The 22,421-nt window shown below is 43.9% G+C and overlaps 1 protein-coding gene and 1 long non-coding RNA gene across 2 annotated transcripts in view; both read left to right on the top strand.

The window, feature by feature from the left end:
• Positions 1-22,421, top strand: part of LOC138967811 (protocadherin Fat 4-like) — a 147,248-nt gene that overhangs the window by 107,574 nt on the left and 17,253 nt on the right. The window contains exons 51-53 of the mRNA XM_070340468.1: positions 14,229-14,414; positions 14,946-15,065; positions 15,439-15,627. Coding sequence (XP_070196569.1) covers positions 14,229-14,414; positions 14,946-15,065; positions 15,439-15,627 — 495 coding nt within the window. The remainder of the gene's footprint in view (positions 1-14,228; positions 14,415-14,945; positions 15,066-15,438; positions 15,628-22,421) is intronic.
• Positions 4,145-6,402, top strand: LOC138965900 (uncharacterized). The gene is made up of 5 exons (XR_011455556.1): positions 4,145-4,274; positions 4,912-4,978; positions 5,117-5,266; positions 5,981-6,057; positions 6,265-6,402. It is a non-coding gene; the product is annotated as an uncharacterized lncRNA (long non-coding RNA).

Raw genomic sequence — 22,421 nt, 5'->3', positions numbered from 1 at the left:
AATCAAACTCACCATCTGTATCGATCTCAAAGTCGATGTCGTCTTCATCATCTGCGTACTTAGCATCCTCCAGGTGCATCTGCGTGGGATCATGCAAAAGTGACGCTGAATACAAATCATCGTTGCACCGAGTCTGACTGTGAGTGTGAGCGTGAGAAGTCAGTGACTGACTGTTCAGCGCCTTGGTTGAAACTTTCTCGCAAAATACTGTAGTCGACGGCACTGGCTTCCACATCTTGTCCTTCCATTTCAGACCTCTGCCTTTTTCGATGCCTCCATTTAGTTACTTTTGGAACTTTCTTGTTCGGATCAGAGAGGTACACCTTGTAATCGCCACGCGGGGACGCCATCTTTTGTGCTGTTTTCTTTAAACCGGTACCCCTTTAAACTTCGCCAGGCCTGGTGATGAGTAAACATTTGGGTGTACTGACGGGAATATTTTGCGTTTTCAGAATTTGTAAGCATTTGAAAGGGCACACGGAGGCTCTTCACATTACTAGATAAGGACTTCGAAGCGAATGGCCCCAAAAATGCTTTTTACCCAAATCCCGAAAAAAGGAAAAGCACTAAACTTATAAAAAGTGTACCTTATCACTTGGAAAATATATATATTTTTTTAACACAAACTATGTCAAATAAACAGGATCTGAAGAAATTACAACGACAAATCGTCTATCTTGGATGATGTTTTATGCAAGTTTTGGTAATGTTTGGTTAGTTTCTGCAGAATCCTGTAAAAATCTCGAGTACCGGAAATCAGTATTGTTCCACGCGATCCATTGAAAAACGAAAAGGCGGACATTACGAATACGACCAATACCGTTCAGTTACCAGCATATTTTACAAGATCAAGCAATCATGGCCAAAGCTTTGATGTACTGGACGGAGGAAAACAGATGGTCTGTCATATCGTTGAAAGCCATTGAGCAGCCGAGGAAGGATTTGGACAAGTACGGAGTCGAATTCGTACGGGCCTCTTACCCTGGCTTCAAGGGCAAGACTTTTCCAGGCCTGATTGTTGCCATCTCTGGTGAGTCTTTTTTGTCTTTCTCTTATCTCTGTCAGCACGATTTCTTTCATGTGATATGTGTGCGTTTCGATATATTAACATTTGTAAAAATCACTTGGATATGATCTTATGAAACTGCGAGGCTACTGGTATTCCTTGTTTGAAAATGTTTCTACTTTTCACCGTCTTTTGATACTGATAAGTGATTGCTGCAACGTACTAGCAGGTGTTTTTGAATTAGAGTGCACTGTACAGGGAATTGCCAAAAAAAAGTACCAAAATGGAACTTATCCTATTTTACATAACCATGCCAGTGTGTGAAAATGTCCGTTTTAATGTTGTTACTTTATTAAGTCTCATGCATTTTTCGTTTTTCACTATCAGAGGATAGAGATGGTCTGATGGAGAGGGGCGTACTACTGGACACTGCTGTCTCCAAAGCACCCAGTCTGCGTGCAGCATTGTCCCTCATGGGAGTTAAAGCGGACCATTTAGGCAAAAGAGGTCAGTTTAAACTCAAGTTTTGTGTTCATGTATTTTAGCTCCATGTGGGGTTGGGTTTTTTATTTAGCAGAATTATGTGTTGTATCAGGGCTACAGGAAGAAGAGTGTGATCATTCATTGAGATTAAAAATGAATTCAATCTTTTGTATTATAATACTATTAATATAAAAATCTAAACAACAAAGTGACTGTGGTAAGATGAACAAAGTTAAAAAACAAAGGAATACTGTACTCACCAATACAAGAACGAGACAAGACGGTACGAATTTTCGCTTATGGAAGCTTCATCAGGAAAAACAAGAACACAAAAGACAACAAAAAGCAGACGCAACACGGAACGAACAAGGTTTGAAAGAAAATGGAGGGGAAACACGCAAAAAAGGGAAGGAACTCTAGGAACGGAAATGAATGAAAGGGGAGAGAAGTGGTTGGATGATGTCATGGGCACAGGCATACTAGACTAGAAGTGATACACACTCATAATATAATTTATATAAATAGTATATTTTAAAAAAATATTTAGATCCCCGCATTTTAGTTTCATGTTTTTTTTCTTCTTATAGCGGATGTACCACTTTCAAGCTTCGTGCCGGCCGTTGCTGACTGCAGTGAACCGCAGCCGGGCAAGTGCAGTACTGCTGCAGGTAATGTTTTCTCTAATAGTTCTGAATCTGTACTCATACTGCAGCTTTGGACATATCTCTTGAACAGCTAATGTTTTTGTTCAGCTAATGGTTTTTTTTTTTTTTTTTACAATTACATGCTGAATAATGTGTTGAATCATGGCAGCAGAAAGAAGAGTATGATTTGAGATTGAGAAAGAATTCAGGTCTACTGTATAATTTACGTATATTTTACGCTTTGTTTCCTCGTCTCCATAATTTGGTTTCATTCTGTTGATGTTTCTTTTACATCTTGTTTTCTTTTAGCGGTTGCAACACAGCTAAGAAAACGGAACACTGCTGCAGGTAATGCTCTTTCAAATAGTCTTTTTCTCAACCGAACCTGTACTCTTAACTTTCCACGCATGTATTTTTTTAATTGCATGCACACTTAAATATCACATTTACTGATTTAATGAAAGATTTAATATCTTTGAAAGCAAAACTGGAAATTCTTCATGCTGTATCTTGTGTTCACTTGACTGATACTTTCTTTTCAACCTTGATAGACACTCAAAACTTGGAGCTTGCAAGCTGGTCTTTAAATGGGGATAATTTTACAAGAGAAATCACGTGGCTTGTTTCCATTTTTTCCATACCATCCCAAAGAAGACGGTTACATGCCGAAATATTGATTGTATAAACTTACCTTGCCCGTTAATATAAAATTTTCTTGGTTTTTTTTCTTTCTTGTTTTAATAGAAACAGGGTCTTAAAATGGAGGGAGTTTTAGATTGGGGTAGGGGGGTGGGTTTCCACTTTTTAAGGCTCTGGTGACGTGAGTGTATGTCTTGCAGACCCTGAGCCAGAAGAACTCCCCCTGATAAAGAAGCAGGCCAAGCCAGGTTTGTATTTCCTACTGAGACAATGACAAAAGGTGACGTTTTCATGTCAGTATGTCCCAAATGACATCACCAGTACATTTTTCATTCTATCTAATCTGTTTTCGTTCTGTTTTTTCTAATAACATGCGTTAACAATTGATTGCCAACTGGAATGGAAGAGCACAAAAAGTGTAACTTGATATGTAGTTTCTCTAGAGGGAAAAACATCTTCCACTTGCATGTCAGTGTGTCCCATGCAACATACATTTGCCAAACAGCTATGTGTAAGTAGATTATTTGTTAGTGGTATAGAAAATACAGATCAACAATCAAAGTCAGTTTTCACATTCATTTTCTACCTATTTCTTATTTGTTTATTTTTTTGGCAATGGTGAAATGTCAGCAATCGTGTGTCATTCGGGACAGTAGACATGACACCTGACCTTTTGTCACTGTCTCATCTACTTATATTTTCATGTATTTTAGAATGTTAGGGGTGTGCAGTGTCTGCACATTAAGACATGACTGGATGCGGTCTGGTTGTAATGTATGCAGGGTCAATAACCTTCTTTTGTTTATTTCTCTTTAGTATTTAATGTACATGCAGGTCACCAATAAGCTTAGCTAAGGATGTTTTGTTAAACTATTAGCTTACGTTATTTGTGTGCTTTGCAGGCCGGAGTAAAAACTTCCTTTACAACAAGGCATCAGAAGATTTGTTCCATTTTAAATATTTATTTATATTTACTTTTGCAGTGAAGAAAAAACCTGCTGTTGTTGTTTTGAATGAGGAAAAACAGAAACAGCTGGTGCGTCACCAAGAAATGCTGAGGTCAATGGATGTATACACCAGTACATCAACTGTAAGTTTATATATGTTATGATGGTGTTTGATGATATATTTTTTTTTTTGGGGGGGGGGGGTATTCTCTATCAAAGGCTTTGGCTACTTCCTGTGCTCAGTACTTTTTTTGTAGTGCCTGTGAAAATTTTATTTGGGCATATTTTAATTGCTATGGCAGCCCAGGATGGTTGCCAGGTTACAATTGATATTTTTTCCTGTACTAGAGGGGACCACCCTTTTCATGGCTATTAAAATACCCTCTCTTTCTGGGCACCTCAATGGTTAAAAGACACCACCATTATTTTTCCTGTTCTAGCCTTCATCGCCATGTCCCATTGATTTGGAGGAACTGGACATCGACAGGGTGTCAGGATTGCTGGACACCTCTCCAACACGCCATGCAGTTGGCCTGAAGTTCCCCAAAAGCTCAGGTGATTGAATCAAAAAAGTAACTGAAATCAAAAGGACGTTTAGTCTTCAGGGTTTTTGCACCTAAAATAGTTTGTCTGAGCTTACCTTTGACTAAGAGGTCTGAAAGTCATTTGGGCATAATGTCAAACTAGGTGTGAGTAAATGTATTTTTCAATTGACACAGGGCAGGTATATATATGTTAAGCTCTGTCAAATGATACTGTTCGATTTGGTTTTTAGAACTGAAAAAAATCATACATGTGTATTTTTTTGACTTTGCTTTTAAACACCAAGTGATCCTGAAGCTTTCTGCTTTCCAGGTCCATTTGATGATGCTATGTGTGAGTTGTGCAGCGATAGCAATAATTGACTGGCAAATAAGCAAATCTATATTTGTTTTATTTATATTAGCTATGCAGTCGGCGTCGCCAGAGTCAGCGTCGCCAGAGTCACCACCACCACCACCAACCACCACGACAAAGATTCCTCAATGTGCAGCGAGCGTTGCCAGTTAGTTCATTGCTTCATTTTTTGCTTGAAGCATGATCCTTTCCGTGCATGTGACATATAGAACAGATCCTAATAGCAGCTAGTGTCTTTTTTTTCTCAAACGCCTTGAATGTTCTCACGTGTTGCTATGGGATTTTTTTGTTTTAGCCTTCATATGACCTTGATGGTGCACCAACACCGCGTGCAACAGTCGCGGTTAAGGCGCCGAGATCAGGTAACATATTATTCCCTAACAAAATTATGATGTGTCCGCTCACCTTTTACATTTTTAAGTGCCGACAGTTTTGGTTTTGGTGCTTAATGCTTTAGTAAAATTTTTATTTATGTTCATAATTGGTATTCTTTTTTTCAGTTCTAACCACAGCACCCTGCACTGAAGCCTGCAAGGCGAATGTAGATGCACTGAGGGTGCAGGTCAAGGACCTGCAGGCCAAGGTCACTAGCCTGGAGGCAAGACAGCGCGAGCTGGAGGGGGAGCTGGTGGCCAGCTATGCTACACAAGGTATGTTAGCTGCATACCTGCCAACTGCTACAATTTTTGATGTAGATTGCTCCGATTTTGCAGTCATTGCTACGCCAAGCCAAAAGCTGCTATGCTCAAACAAAAAATGACAAGCATGCAAAATATTAACTTATCCCTCGTCAATCAATAATGAACATAACGTAACCAGCCAAGTACTGATGGCTGGGTACCACTCCGTTATGACTCGATGTTGTCCACGTGACTTGCTCAGCCATTTGTGAATTTTGTTGCAAGCATTCGCATATCTGGTGACTCTATAGGCCAATCGGGAATTTGATTAGAATATGCAATGCTCTTGTAAAGTTGTACGCAGATTTAATAATGCAGCTTGCACCGTGTTTGAAGTGGAAATGGGAGGCAGAATAAAACGGAGGAAGCGTAAGGGTGGTGAAGATAATGGTACAGGTTCCACGCCGATGCGAACTAGTTTTCAAAGATTTTTGCCAAAGAATTCGACGGACTTTGCGTGTATGGGTAATAATGAACTATGTTTAGACGGCTGTAACGTCATAGAGCTCTCAGAATCTTACCAACATTTTTGATGGCATATACATGCGGGGGTGTGCGATTCAAATTGATGATTATGCTAATGCTACACTTAAAGACCAATTGCTACTATAAAATTGGGTGAACGTTCCAAAATGCTCCTCACAGGCTCTATTTTCACGGTATTTCACATTATTTTATTTTCAGATGTTGAAAATCACTCCCCACCATCTGGACGCCAGAAGCCAGGGTGCCATTCACCTGCTACAGCCGCTGCACATCATGTAAGTTTACAGTTGTCCTGTCCTTTCTCTATTACTTGATGACATAGTTTTATTGATTTGATAATTGATACTAGTTACCTGATCATTATTGGAGCATCTTTAAGATAAAGGTACATAATGACAATGCAATAGGTCAGAAGCATATAATTAATTAAAGCCTTATATTTTGTAAATTTATACCCTAAAACTTTCATATTGCCTGTGCAGATGGTTGAGCTGGACCCTGGTTCTGGCGTCTTTTGCTACCCTTCCAATTTGATCGAGGCGAAGGGGAAGTCTGGGGACGCCATGCCCCGATACCTGATCAGTGTATTTTACACCACCAACCAGCTGGTTGAAGCAGGCAATTTGTCCGGGACCAATGGGAAACAGGGCCTGGACAAGCGCATTGTTGATGCCATTGTTTGTATGTTTTTTTTCAGTACTGCTCTTCTTTATATTAAATATAATTGAGTTATACATTGATGGAGGGCTTCAATTAAGCTTTGGGAGAGCATCAATCCACTAAGAAGACCGAGAAGTTTCAAATGGAAGCATGTCAATGTTATTGCAATTTAATCCGACAACGTATTTGACATCACATTGCAAAAGGTATGGTCTCGGACAATTGATTACCAGTAATTTTTAATGAGTTGGGGCATTCTGACCAATCACGTTTCATTAAAACACCAACTTGATTGAATTACAATTCCTATTGCTCTTGTATCTGAAGTAGACGAAGATGTATTCATATTAATTGATTGCACAAGTGGTATTCTGCTGGTAAAGTTAAAGAAAAGACTTCAAGGTACAGAGGTTTGGATGGATATTAATATTTTTCTTGCAGGCTGTAATTTTAATTATAATTTTGTCTGAACCTGCTGAATATATCATTTCAGCTTACACCTTGGCAAACAATGAGGGCAGCTCGTCCGCGAGGGTCAGGACGGTGCTGCGGAGCAAGCTGTCAGCAGCTATTTGTAAATATCAGAAATCGAAGTAACTGTTATATATTTTTGTGCCATGTGCCAGGACCTATGTTTGTTCAGATGTATGTACAGACTTTATTTTCTTTTAGATCTGTTTGATTCTAATATGCCAATTTTTTTATTTTTTTTCTCTGTGGTATATTTTTATCTAGTCACGTTCTGTTGTATGTACATCAAATTGTTTCTCTCCTAAAATTGGTTTGTGATTTCTAGTCATGCATTTATCTAGTCACGTTCTGTTGTATGTACATCAAATTGTTTCTCTCCTATTATTGGTATGAGAGTTCTAGTCATATTTTGTCTGTGGTGTCTTTATGTGATCTCCACCCATGTTCTATGGTATGGACATTTTGATGAGGGTTATTTTTTTGTGTACTGGGCATATTTCTGTGTATATATTTTTTTCCTTTCTATCCCCTCTCCCCCCGTCCCCCCCCCCCCCCCCCCCACCCCCTTTCCCCTCCCCCCCACCCCCTTTCCCCTACCTCTCCCCTCCCCCCACCCCCTCTCTCCTCCCCACTCCCTCCCCCCACTCTCTTCCCCCACCCCCTCTTCCCCCTTCCCCCACCCCCTCTCTCCCCCCCACCCCCTTACCCCTCCCCTCCCTGCACCCCCTCCCCCTCTCCCCCCCACCCCCTCTCTCCCCACCCCTCTCTCCCCACCCCCTCTCCTCCCCCACCCCCTTTTTTCTGTGGCTATTTTTATAAACCTCTGGGGAAGTATATTATTGGTATACTTTCAGTACATTTTTGGTATACCTCTGCAGCAGTACATAATCAGTATACTAATGGTACATTCTTTTTTCTGTGGCAATTTTTCTTAAACCTCTGGGGAAGTATATTATTGGTATACTTTCAGTACATTTTTGGTATACCTCTGCAGCAGTACATAATCAGTATACTTAAAGTACATTCTTTTTTCTGTGGCAATTTTTCTTAAACCTCTAGAGAAGTATATTATTAGTATACTTTTAGTGTACTTCTGCAGCAGTTCATAATCAGTATACTTATGGTATATTCTTTAACTTCTAGGGCAGTATATTATTAGTATGCTTTCAGTATCTGTGAGGTATGTCTCCAAAGCAGCGATTAATCAGTACAGTTGCAGTATATTTATGGTACATTTGCAGTATGGTTGTGGTATGCTTGCATGCAGGTGTAAAAGTTAATACATATTTTTCTGTAAAGTTGAACACTATTTGTTTTAAATTTGCATTGTGTGTGTGCATATATAGATATATATACACATGGATTCATGTGAATGCATTGTTATTTTTCTGATATTAAAAGCTGAAGATTGCCACTGCAAATTGTTTTGACTTTTCTCAGTTTTTCTTATTTATAAATGATAGCATATGCCCTAAAACTTTCATGGTGTGCATGTTAACAGCACATATTCAGTATATTTTCAGTACATGTTGATACTTTTAATAGGGAAGTACGTTTTCAGTACTTGGAGGTATATTTTTGGTATCTTTTCAGCATAGTTTCAGCACGGTTCCAATTTGGTACATTTTCAGTACGTACCTTAAATGTGCTGCAAACGTACCAAAATTGTACCTCCTGCAGTACAAAATAAGTATACTGCATTTGGGTAAGGGTTAAGTTTGGACGAAACATCAGAACAAGTCGGATCGCTAGAGAAAAACAGTCAGACTCAGCGAAAGACAAACAAAGGCCGCAGAAGTCAGTCGTTGTTTCTCAAAACCTTGACGTCACCATGACGTCAGTAAGAGAGCAAACTCTCCGGCTAGCCGGGAGTGAGACAGAAACAGCAGACTAAGGCTGAAACAACTGCCACATTGACTGACCAGGAGCCAGAATACTCGAAGGCCGGCCCGAAACCCAACCAAAAGAGAACTCAGAGAGAGAGCTCGGGCTGGTGGACCTAACTCGCTGTGTGAACCTCACTAAAGAGCGAGACCAAATCCCTCCGACACCCAAGAACGTGAGCGAGGGGAAGGGAGGAAAATAGCATCTGATCCAAATTCACCCTAAAAAAAAAGGCTGAACAAAGAATGAAGACGACATCATCATATTGATCTACACAGAGTGTGAATAGATCAATCTAATCGATCCTAGACCAAAAATCTGATGAAAGTCTCCTAAAGATGCAAGATCGAACACTGACGTCCCATCTCCTCTTAAGAGAGAAGGATGAGTCCTGAAACGGACCAAGAGTCTCTCATAACTGAAACCAGTAGAGGAAATCAAAATCCGAGTCACCAGTAAAGGCGGCCACGGGGAAGCAAAGGACAAGTGTCAGAAGAGCCGTGTAGCCCACGCTAGCTAAGGCTGGGACTGTTCCATAACTTGCCTTGAGGGACAAGAAAAAAGAACAGGAACGGAAAGAATACCACTACAGGAAAGTGATTTAAAAAACCAAGGCCTGTACAAGGTGGTATGCCACATGAAAACGAAAGTTTTCATCGCCTTACAGGCACCCAAATAGGATGCCCAGCGGCTGATGCACCTTCCGGAAATTAAAGGGAAACTTCCGTCACAGCTTCAAGGGCAACCTGAGCATTGACGGGAATCCCCAGTAATGTCTGTTCGCTAGCCACAGACCTATAGTCCGAGTGGCAAGCAAAGACAAGGACCAAAGTCACAGTCCAGTGGCGAAAAACCGATACACGGGATAACCCAAAACCGGAAACCCGTGTACCATAGAATCACTCTGACTTATACTCTGACTGATGAGAGAGTAAGGAAAAGCCGAGTGAATAAGGCCCGAAGGCCCGGCAAATAACCGGAAAAAAACCTCCGCTGCTAGCTTAAAGTAACAACTTTAGCATGAACGGGAAATCCCGATTGTGTCTCTTCACTGACCACAGACTGAAAATCAGAATGGGCTAGTGAAGGACACCGACCGAAGTCAACGACCCAGGCTGAAGCACAGAGTGCATAAAGCCAACCGCTGTTTCTCCCTCTCTGGCGTCCAAAGCGGAGAGCCAACAAAAGAGAGAGACAGCATATCCAGCCAAAACCGGGAACGCAGCCGCCGCAACCACAGAAAGCGGAAACAACGGCTGTATGGATTGAGGCCAAAAGCCCTAAAGCCCGGGGGCCAATCAGCTGCCCGTCCCGTCACCGTCGCCTTAGCGTACGTGTGTAGGAGGACCTCTTATTCCGGTAAGAACCGGAACAAACGCAGCCACCGAAAACGCAAACGCGGAAACGAAGGCTGCAAAGACTGAGGCCGCCTGAGGGAGGAAAAACCGCCGAAGCGCCCTCAGGGTAGTAGCGGGAAGTCGACTCAGCTGAGGCATGTAGGATGGCCTCACGCTCAGACGAAGACCCGAAACCAAACTCTTGAGTCTTCACTGACCACTGATGGAACATCGGAAAGGACGAGTGAAGGAAAAAACTTCCTAGCAAGAACCGAAAAAAGGCAATGTTCTCCTTATCCGGCCGGAAGTCCGACATAGCAGAAGGTGCCGCCAAAAGGAAGTCACCGAAAGCTGCTACACCCTCAGGAAAATACCGCGAAGTCACCTCAGCGGCAGAGTCAAGAATGACCTTAAGCTGAGACGAAAACACAGTACAAGGCTCTTCACTGACCACTGACTGTACTTCAGAGTGGTCCATCAAAGAGGAACGACCGTAATCGTCAACCACGTTGGCAATATGGTACACTGGATGACCGGAAACCGGAAACCCGTACCCATAGACATCGTCCTGGTTTGAACCTTGCCTAGAAGGCAGAGGGTAAGCCGGAAACCCGTCCGACACCGCCGGATGTGGATGGACGGAAGTCAAAACCTCAGCTGAGGGAAGAGACGGCCGTCCTCGGAAACGAAGAGTGTACTAACTGCGGCCGTAAGCCGTGAAGCCCGGAGGCCAGTTCACGGTCCATCCCGTCACTGCTGGCTGGGCGAGCGAGCGAGGGAGGACCTATACTTCCCGCAGGAGCCGGAAGCGCCGTACCGTAAACGGTCGCCGCCGCTGGCTGACAAAGTCCTGCCCTGTAATAGGAGACCTGTCGCCAGCATAAAGGCGTGTACGGCAGAAGCCGGAAATGCCGACCCCATAACCGCCGAGGGCGGAAACGAAGAATGCACGAACTGCGGCCTGAAGCCGTGAAGCCCGGAGGCCAGTTCACTGTCCATCCCATCACTGCTGGCTGGGCGAGCGAGCGAGGGAGGACCTATGCTCCCGGCGGGCGCCGGAAGCACAGTACCGTAAACGGTCGCCGATGCTAGCTGACAGTGTCCTGCCCTGTAATAGGAGACCTGTCGCCAGCAGAAGGCGTGTCCGGCAGAAGCCGGAAATGCAGACCCAGCAACCGCCGAGGGCGGAAACAAAGAATGCACGAACTGCGGCCGGAAGCCGTGAAGCCCGGAGGCCAGTTCACGGTCCATCCCATCGCCGCTGGCTTTGCGAGCGAGCGAGGGAGGACCTATGCTTCCGGCAGGAGCCGGAAGCGCAGTAACCGTAAACGATCGCCGTTGCTGGCTGACAATGTCCTGCCCTGTAATAGGAGACCTGTCGCCAGTAGAAAGCAGGGAGTGACCCTGCGCCAAAGAACTGTTTCCCGTAAGGGAATGTCCGAGCGCTTCACGAGAGCTGAAGGACCAGTCCGACTTACTTGGTACGTCTCCGACGGAGGCGGAAGCAGCCGAGGCAGGAAGCCGTGAAGCGGAAACAAAAGTGACCGCAACAGAAGAGAGGGAACGCACATCCCCCCCCCTTTTAGCCGCAAAGGCAGCGCTATGACCAGCGCTGCAACTCCGTCTGGACCAAAGAACGTATCTCTGGAAAAGAGACTGCAACAAAACGAGGACACAAACGTCCCCTAATCCGACGCCGACAAAGCAGAAGGCGTAGAAACGAAACTTGAACTAGCACAAACATGAGTGCTAGAATGCAGAAGTGAAAATTGGAACCGACAAAATGATGTTGCTTGCTTAAACCGAAACAACAGCTATCGGCTGAGAAATAGAAGACTTAGGTAAAACCTTACTCTTCACATCTGCTTAACGCTTACGTTTATCTTGGTCTGCCATGCTGACCACAAACAAACAAAGTAAACAAGCGAAAGAATAGCACGAGCAGGCGTGCTAGAAAGCAGCGGTGAAGTAGGAAACGTCAAAGTGACGTTGCCTGCTTCGTCCGAAACAAAAGTTATAGGCTTAGAACTAGAAGACTGAGGCTTGGCCTTACCCTTCAAATAGGGGAGACCGGGGCTAGTCCGCCCCCGGGGCACATCCGTCTTTGTCTGTTTATTCTTACGTTTGCCACCTTTTAGTCGTTCACACCATGTGAGAATGGTGTCCCTACTTCCCGCCATATCCTGCAGAAGTTCAGAGGTTGCGCGCCCATATATCGTGAGTACAGATCACAAAAAGTGTTTTTCTTCATTTTTGTAACATGAATGCATAGCAGTTGACTTAGGTTTTGATGCATTACCTCTGAGAACAAATACTTAGTCTTGGTGTCGAGTGAAAGTGCGTTAATTAAGGTCGAGTTCTGACGAAAGTTTTGCTTCTTCCTTCCCATGTTGTGCTCGCTATCTGGCACTAGAGTTGCCTGCCCGTGCGGGGGCAAGTCCGCCTATTTGTCATGGGGCAAGTCCGCCATGAAGAATGTGCAGGTGTGGGGAACAGTCCAGTTTACATCTGCCATAACTGTGACTCTGATGGTGACTCCATCTATTCTCGATGGTAAAGATTGCAGATTCATGTCTAAAAATGACTGACGCCGATTTGTGCTACATTCTTTCGACATTCTTTTGTATTTTGTCATTGGCATTTTTGAACCTAAATATTGAAGGGAATTAAAAAAGCTTTCCCACTGATCGGGTGCTTGTTTGACTGACTGTGTGTGCGTGCGTGCGTGTGTGTATAAAGCTTGCCCACTACTAGTCTTGTACCTACTATGGGATGAGAGCGGCGGACTTGCCCCACCCTGTAGGCGGACTTACCCCGACTTGGGGCAAGTTCGCCTACGTTAGGGTAGGTCTACTTAAAGCAGTATGTACAACAAATGTTCATGCGCACATAAAAACTGTCTGCACATTGATATCAGCTACACATTTGTCTTGATGTAAAATAAAAAATCAGTCTTCTAGTTCATCAAACTCGCAAGTTATGCTACCAAAAGCATAAAAGTAGGCGGACTAGCCCCGGTCTCCCCTATGCTTTACACTTACGTTTATCCTGGTCTGCAATGCCGGCCAAAACGAACAAAGTAACAAGCAAGAAATAAACCGAAAAAGTTACTGAAACGTAAGTCCAACGGACAGCAAAGCAGTAACTACACAGTAAGAAAACTAACCAAGCTTGCAACAATAAGTCATGCACAAGCGCGGTAAACACGCCACAAAATACAAGCCAGCAACGCTAACTGTACACACAATGGCGAGACACGCACAACAGGTTACTGACAAACAAAGTCCAAAGGACAGCAAACAGCAACCAACAGAGAACACGTACGTGACAACAACAAAGAATTAGAACGAGCTCACTAACTATGAGCCCACTGGGGAATAGACGGTTACGTGGCCGGCAGGTGAACAAATCCCACAAGGTAGCCACAGAGCGAAAATTTCAAGCACCCTACTCCAGAGACTGCTGAAAGTCGATATGATATTGACACGTGGGGTTAGGAGGGAAGTAGCTATATGGGAGGTAACTCCCTGGGTCGAGGCTCATTACCATATGCTAATTCCAGCTTTTTGGTAGTGGGTTGCTTCCCTTAGACGGTTAGCTTTTTTCAGTACCTTAGCATCTAGACTGTGTCAAATGCTTCATGTGATTCGGAGTAAGAATATGTAATTTAATGGTTTTCTCTCTCTCTCTCTCTCTCTCTCTCGCTCTCTCTTTCTCTGTCTCTCTATCTCTGTCTCTGTCTCTCTCTCTCATTCTCTCTCTCTCTCTAGCAGCCTCCCACATTCTGAAAGGAGAATCATTTAAGTTATGCAAATGATTTAATCCGGCTTCCTTTAACATTCCATTATACATTTATAACCTTGCATACACACACACACACACACACAAGCACGCACGCACACATTCATGCACACACACACACACACACACACACACACACACACACACACACACACACACACACACACACATATACACATACCTCTGTTAGATCAGGTTTTATTTAACTTACATTCGTAGGCTGTCCACACGGCTTGTTTTTATGTTAAAATATATATTACTAAGAGTTAATGTCTTGATTTTTGTTGTTGTAGCTGACACTTATTGTGTACGACTCGGCCTACCCAGACAGGCGCGATACCGCTCAAGTTCAAATTCCCATGACACGGAACTTGAACGCACCTGTGCTGAACAGTACAAACTACGTAGTCACTATCCCAGAGTCACTGGTACCAGGCACTACTTTCTTCACTAGCATCTCAGCTAGAGATGCTGATGGGGTAGGCCTACGTATGTTTTTGTCTAATTGAAAGTTTTGGTTGAATTGCGCATTTTATACATACTTTTATACATAGGTCATTCCATACTTTCATTAATAACATCCTGAAGAAGGCAGTTTGCCGAAATATTGAAAAAGAACAAATCTAACCTGGTTACTGATGTGTCCACTTAAATACATACATATGTATATATATACCTGCCTGGCTTTGGAGCCATTCAGAGTTTTCCAGACATGGTGTAGCTCCTTGATTTTGACCCAGTGGATGTGGTGCTATTTAAATGTCCTATGGAGCCAATAAAGGATTATGCACAGCACGTAACAGCGTCAACAACCGGAAAGATAGTTTATCTGATGCAGGCTCTTTTGCTTTGCTATGCTGTTGAGTGTATGATTGATTGATTGATTGATTGATCCATTGTATTTCCTCTCCCCCACCCCTACTCACACCCCATGCCTGTATTGAATATGGTACATGTATCTTGAAAAAAGAGTTGCCGTTGTTAATATTAAGCGATTTGTTCTTTTGCAGGACACCCCAGTGTTCAGAATTTTGCCCAGTGTGGGTGCGGACCTCTACAGCATTGACCCTTTCACTGGCTACGTCAGCCTGGCTCGCTCTTTGATTGGTACCATTCAGGACTTGGATCTGGTCAGTGATTTGTAAACTCTTGGAGTCTGTTTTAGGGCTCATGTTTTATATATGTTGGATGTCCTGGTGAATTTGTGTTTGTTTGATGTTTTGTTCTTTGTTAAATCTGTGTATGTGTAAGCTAAGCATATAAAAAAAATACATTGATATGTTTGAATTCATATTGTGATCAAAAACTATGAAAATCCGTTCTATGCAAATTGGGTTTCCATTTTAAATGAACCTGAGACAGTTTTGTCTCCGTCGCCTGTAGTCAGTCAGCCAGGACTCAGTCTTGATAAATTATTTTATCCAGGATTAATTCTGAATCTTTCTTCTCATTTCAGTTTATCTGTGAAGCAAAATAACTGGTGTTTTTTTCTCAATTCTTCAGCTCAACCTGCAAGTGCGTGACCAGAGAACTGTAAACGAGCTGACCGACACAGCAAGACTGACTGTGAACATTGTTCGCGACAAGGCTGATCCCATTTTCCAGAATCTTCCCTTCGTACAGCCAGTTCAGAGATCCACAGCAGTCAGCACAGTGGTTTACACTGTCACAGCCACAGATGCAGACCTGGTGGTTAGTTTCTATTTTGAGCTTTGGTGATAGTTTGTTTAGGTTTTAACGGTAACAAATGCAATCTTTTTATGCAAAAGTAGAGATTATGACCAGGAGCTTCAAGTAGCCATAACAAGTACAGCTGTCAAGCATGACGTGTTGTTATGCGTGGCCCTGAGTTGGCATCATGCAGGCTGCGCAACTTGAAAGTAACCTGAGCAGCAAACAAAATGTTCTTCAGATTTCACTGTCTTTAGTAGTGCTTGTCACACACACACATGCATCACACACGTGCGCAGCCAGTCAACCACCGACTCAATAAGAATCTTACATAATAAAGTTCCACAAACACGAATTGTAGTATAAGAGGAAATATTATTGTTCACTTATAAACATATTTATCACACACACGCACACACACGCACACACACACACGTTTAAGTTAATGACCTGCTGGAGTAAATGGCTTATTTATCGAGCTAGGTAATAAGGGTAATACTCAAGTAACCAACTGAGTCCAGCAGTAGATAGAAATCCCGACGATGTAGACGTAGACGATAGAATGACGGTAGTAGGACGACACTGAGTTAAAGGTGAAGCAGAAGACTGCGCAGACGTAGATGTAGATGTAGATGTGAGTGAAATGTCATCTTCCGGTTAAAGTTGACACCAGAACTTGATTGTTTCAGCCTTCAGGTTAACAACAGGGCGACCTGAAATATGCGTAGAGTTAGTTTCACAGTCAACATCACGCTACCCTTTACCCGGCCCGTCTTATGCCAATAACTCCAAGCAGGATTATATGGACAATGGCAATACTGATTCACACACTCATATACCCAAATCACTCATGCTGGCAACCATTTAAACATATTCAAATTAGTGTTCAAACTAGCTACTAGCATCAATATATTAACAACACGATTTAACAATATTTCTTAAATATAATCATAACTATCATAGGCAAAGTACAACAAGTATACAATAGAAACCCATTATACTGCACTTGCAGACAAGCAAACAAACAACAAACAAACAAACAACAAACAAACGGCCGGTCGACTCGGACTCGACTCGGAAGTATGCATATAATTATTATGTATATCAAAGTAACAAACTACATGTCCCTAAAGTTATTTCCTATAACTCCGATGCATATATTACAAATAAAGACTCACCGCATCTCGGCCGCATGTACAAGACAAATCATTATGCCCTTCCCCAGTCCGGTCTCTGAAACCGAACCTACAGCTGCTGTAGCTGGATTCGCTGCTTGGAACGCAAGCCTTCTCCGAATGAAGTATTATTCCCCAGTTTCTAAATTCATACATCAAATAAACACAGTTCACAAACATCATAACGTAAATTACGAAAAGCACGAGAAAAACCATATAGCGCACCACCAGGCAGTAACGCCCAAACCCAAACACAGGCGCTTTCAGTCGGTCTTTTCTACATACAACAGGCGCTTGTGACACACCCCCCTACTCAGACTGAACTAAGTATTAGTTTCATGTCCATCATCTTGAACAATGCGACTGTAGTAGTCGGCACCCACATTGTCTCGTCCTCGGATCACTGTGACCCGGAAAGAAAAGGACTGCAGCAGAAGAGCCCATCTCATCAACCGACCATTGGAGGTCTTTGATCTCTGCAAGTGCTGCAGAGATTGATGATCTGTTTGGAGTTCAAATTCCCGACCGTAGAGGTAGACTTCGAACTTTCGAATGGCCCACACGATAGCCAGGCATTCCTTTTCTACAGTTGCGTAGTTCTTCTCAGCATTGTTGAGCTTACGACTGGCAAAGGAAACTGGCTTGAGTTCTCCCCCGTGATCCTGGAGTAGAACTGCTCCGAGTCCGATGTCCGATGCGTCTGTCTGGAGTACAAACGGCAGAGATAAATCCGGAACACAGATGACAGGACGTTGGCTTAACATCTGCCGAAGTGTCTGGTATGCTTCCTCACAGCGGTCTGTCCACTCTACTCGGTTGGACAAATTCTTCCGAGTCAAATCTGTCAGAGGTAATGCAATGGCGGCAAAGTTGGGTACATATCGGCGATAAAACCCAACCAAACCCAGAAAAGCGCGAACATCCTTCTTTGTTTCTGGTCGCCGTGCAGCTTGGATCTTTTCGACTTTTGCTGCCTCTGGCCACATCAATCCGTGTCCAACATGATGTCCCAGATAGTCCAACTCACTGAAACCAATGACACATTTTGTTGGTCTAGCCGTCAGCCCTGCTTCTTCAAGTCTGTGAAACACCGCACATAGAGCCTGCAGATGAGTCGTCCAGTCCTGGGTTGCTACCAGGATATCATCCATGAAGTTGTAGACATCGTTGCGGTTCAGTGGTTTCAGCAACTTACGCATCATCCGACTGAACACCGCCACGGCGTTTTGGAGTCCGAAAGGCATCTTGGTCCAGGTGAACTGTCCTTGTGGGACGATGAAAGCCAGTTTCTCTTTATCAGGTGGATAAACAGGAATCTGCCAATATCCCTTCGACAGATCAATCTTTGAAAAGAACTTTGCTCGACCTAGTCGGCTAAATAGCTCATCGACATTGGGAAGAGGTTCTCCATCAAAAACAGTCACTCTGTTCAACTGCCGATAATCTATGCAAAACCTGACCTTTCCGTCCTTTTTCTTGACTAAAACGATTGGAGCGTTGTAAGGTGAAGAAACTGGTTCGATCACTCCCATCTTTAGCATGGCTTCAACTTCCCTTTTCACTGCTTCTGTCTGAGAATATGGTATAGGCCTGGGACGGACAAAGACAGGTTTGGATACAAGTAGATTGGCGGAAAATTCCTCCAACTGTGTGTTTCCAGGCAAATCAGTAAGAGCTTTTCCAAACTTCCCTCCTAAAAGCTTCACGTCGTTGCGCTGACTGTCAGTCAACTCTGGGTTGCATTGAATGTCATCTGGACCTTCCTCAGGCTGAAGTGACGGCAACAGGATGTCCTGAGGGTACCTCATATCTTCCTCAGAGGTTGCTCCAGTTTCCTCCACCACAACCGTGCAGGATAGGACATCTGCCTCTGTTCTTTTCCAAGTGTCTCTGGATTGAGATTCTCTTTCCACGTATTGCTTGAGAAGGTTGGCATGATGGAGTTTCTCCTTTGAACCAATTCGCAATCGGTAGTCCTGCTCACCAACTTTCCCAACAACCTCATAAGGCCCTTGCCAAGCCATTTCCAACTTGTTTCTCTTCAGTGGAATGAGTAGAAGAACCCTACTCCCAATCTTGAATTTCCGCTTCACTGCTCGTCGATCAAAGGCCTTGGCGTAGCGACGAGATGAGCTGTCCAAGTTCTGTTGAGCCAGCTTCAGGGTGTCTTCTAGTCTTTGCCGCAAATCGACCACATATTCCGCCGTGGTCCTCACCTCTGCTGGAGGGTCTTTGGTCCACAACTCCTTCAGGAGAACAAGAGGACCCCTCACGGTTCGACCATAGAGGAGTTCGAATGGTGAAAATCCAAGGCTCTCTTGCGGTACCTCCCTATACGCAAAAAGTAGAGCAGGTACATATCGATCCCAATCTCTTGGCTTTTCACTGCAGAGTTTTTTTAGCATCGACTTCAATGTTCCGTTGAATCGTTCCACTAGTCCATTACATTGCGCATGGTAAGGAGTGGTGGTGAGTCCTTTGATGGCGAGTAATTGGTTTACTTGGTTCATGAGGTCGCTGACAAACTGTGATCCTCGATCAGTGAGTACTTCTGAAGGAACTCCAACTCGGGTGTACATTTCCCACAAAGCTTCGGCAACACGTTCGGCTTCTATGCTGGGCAAAGGAGTAGCCTCTGGGTAACGTGTAGCATAGTCCACAGTGACTAAGATGTAGCGGTTCTTCCTCTCGGAGATGGTCAATGGGCCAACAATGTCAACAGCGAGTCTCTTGAATGGTTCATCGATGAGTGGCATCTTCCCAAGGGGAACTTTGTGTATTCTTCCTTTTGGCAAAGCTCTTTGACATGCATCACATGATTGTACGTAACGACGGATGTCCCCGCCCATTCCGGGCCAGTAAAAAGACTGCCAAAGTCGATCATGAGTTTTCTTGGTCCCTAAATGGCCAGCCATCGGAACATCGTGCGAGAGACTGAGAACTCCGGCTCTCAGAGATTCGGGAATCACCACCTGGCTATATGTTCCGTCAGTCGTGATGAAACGTCTCTGCAGAATTCCTCTCTTCCAAATAAACTGAACTTGTCCACGTTTTCCGCAGGGAGCAGGATCACTACCTCGTGCTAGTTCTCTCATCCGTGACAAAGTTGGGTCCTGGTTCTGAAGTTTGATCAAATCTTCCCGCGTCACATTTCCAAGACCAGAATCTGTCATTTTCAAACTTTTGGGTGCTTCTTTGTCTCTCGAGTGTTGGGACCTGGTAACGACTGCTGTCTTCAGTGGCTGTGCTTCCGCCTTGTACACAGGTACTTCGAGAGTTTCTCCACCTGGCCGGATGATCCTGTTTCCAATCAATACGGGGTAAGTCAGTTGATCGGCAACAATGGCAACAGCTTCTCCTGAGAAAAAAGGTGACTCGAGATGAATGACAGTGGTGGGACACTTTTGTTCAACATTCCCCGCCGCAAGTCGGATAGTTTGTCCTTCCCGCATAAGATCGCAGTCCTTGACCAAAGTCGAGTCGATCACCAGTCCATCTGCTCCTGTGTCACGCAAAGCCGAGACTTGTGCTCCGTTTACCGTCACTGTACACAGGGGAGTATAAGACAGTTTCCCACAAGGACCGCAAAGGGCAGGCAACTCCTTCATGGTTGAATTCGATTCTGGAGTCGTCACAGATCTCACATTCGTAGAACGTGCAGGACGCGGACAATTCCTTCGCTTATGTCCTTCCTGGCCGCAGTTGAAACATTTGCCCCTTTGACCTTCAGGGTTAGAGTAGATCGGTGGTGCGTTCTTCTTCGGGCTGTCTGAGTTCTTGTTTCCCCCAGCTCGACCAGTCACAGTGACTGGGTTTTTCCTTGCTCTCTTCGACGCGGCATAACATTCTGCCAACTCTGCGGTGGCTTGCAAATTAGCCGGGTTATTCTGACGAATAAATTCTCCCAAATCACCTGAGATTCTATCCATGAGATGTTCTGTAAGTATGAGATCCCTCAAGTCTTCATATGTTTCAGCTTTCTTGGCGCTCTTCCGCCAGCGTTCAAACCATATGCGTAGTCTGGTCGCATATTGGTTGAAGGTTTCTGCTTCGTTCTTAGTAGCTTGACGAAACTTCGATCGGTATGCATCCGCCGTCCATCTAAACGATGACCTAAGGGATTCCACGACTGCATCGTAGTTTGAAGCGTTTTCAAGGGGTAGCTCTAAGTAGACGTCAGCTGCAAATCCAGTTAGTAGAGTACCTAAGCGCGCTCCCCATGTTTCTCCATTCCACCCGCTAAGTGTGGCAGCACGTTCAAAGCGTCCCAAAAAAGTGTCAAGTTCCTCTTTGGTTTCATCGAATTTGTCTATTTTTAGCCTAACCGGTTGGATGGCGGGATCGTGGGCAATAGGAGCAGGGGCAGCAGCAGCAGTCCGCGTTCTTTCTAGTTCAGCTAAAAGTTTAGCTTCTTCGAGTTCATAGAGTCGCTGGCGTCGTCTTTGTTCCTCCTCCTCTCGTTCCTGTTTTCTCCTGGCTTCTTCCTCTTCTCGTTCCTGTTTTCTCTTGGCTTCTTCTTGTCTCATCCTGGCTTCTTCCTCTTCTCGTTTCTGTTTCCTCCTGGCTTCTTCCTCTTCTCGTTTCTGTTTCCTCCTGGCTTCTTCTTGTCTCATCCTGGCTTCTTCTTCTGTCAGCTTCTGTTCAGCTAACTGCTTCCGAATCTGAACTTGACTCAGCTGTTCTTCCTGCACATAACGAGCCAACGAACTGCCCGAACGAATCCCAAGAGCGCGTCCCTTGGCGGCAAGAAGTTCATGTTCAGAGTCCAGATTAGTGACATCGATACCAACTTCAGCAGAATGTACTTGATCGCCGCGACCAGGAGTAGTAAGACTAGCCAAAGCAGCATTTCTAGGAGTACCAATTGTTCTGGCTGGAGTAGACATGATGAAGTCAGACCAACAAGCCTTGCTTTAAAGAACCTCTTAACTTTGAAAACACCAGTAGCAATCATGAAATATCAACACCAATCCAAATTTCCTATATCGCCAAACTGCTAGTGCAGCTTTACAAAGAAACGTTGAAAAAGATATACTTCAAATTGTAAACATTTTATCAGAATTAAAACGTAACTCACATACACATATCAATACACATTTATGTAAGTACAACACAACACATTACAACACAGAACTTATTTAGCAAAATTCTAAGGTGACCTTGAACTTATAACGAAATCCCGGACGAGCCCCCATTTGTCACACACACACATGCATCACACACGTGCGCAGCCAGTCAACCACCGACTCAATAAGAATCTTACATAATAAAGTTCCACAAACACGAATTGTAGTATAAGAGGAAATATTATTGTTCACTTATAAACATATTTATCACACACACGCACACACACGCACACACACACACGTTTAAGTTAATGACCTGCTGGAGTAAATGGCTTATTTATCGAGCTAGGTAATAAGGGTAATACTCAAGTAACCAACTGAGTCCAGCAGTAGATAGAAATCCCGACGATGTAGACGTAGACGATAGAATGACGGTAGTAGGACGACACTGAGTTAAAGGTGAAGCAGAAGACTGCGCAGACGTAGATGTAGATGTAGATGTGAGTGAAATGTCATCTTCCGGTTAAAGTTGACACCAGAACTTGATTGTTTCAGCCTTCAGGTTAACAACAGG

The sequence above is a fragment of the Littorina saxatilis genome, linkage group LG5, assembly GCF_037325665.1.
Source record: "Littorina saxatilis isolate snail1 linkage group LG5, US_GU_Lsax_2.0, whole genome shotgun sequence".
NCBI lineage: Eukaryota > Metazoa > Mollusca > Gastropoda > Littorinimorpha > Littorinidae > Littorina > Littorina saxatilis.
The sequence above is the reverse complement of the archived record's forward strand: the minus strand, read 5'-3'. Positions and strand labels throughout refer to the sequence as shown.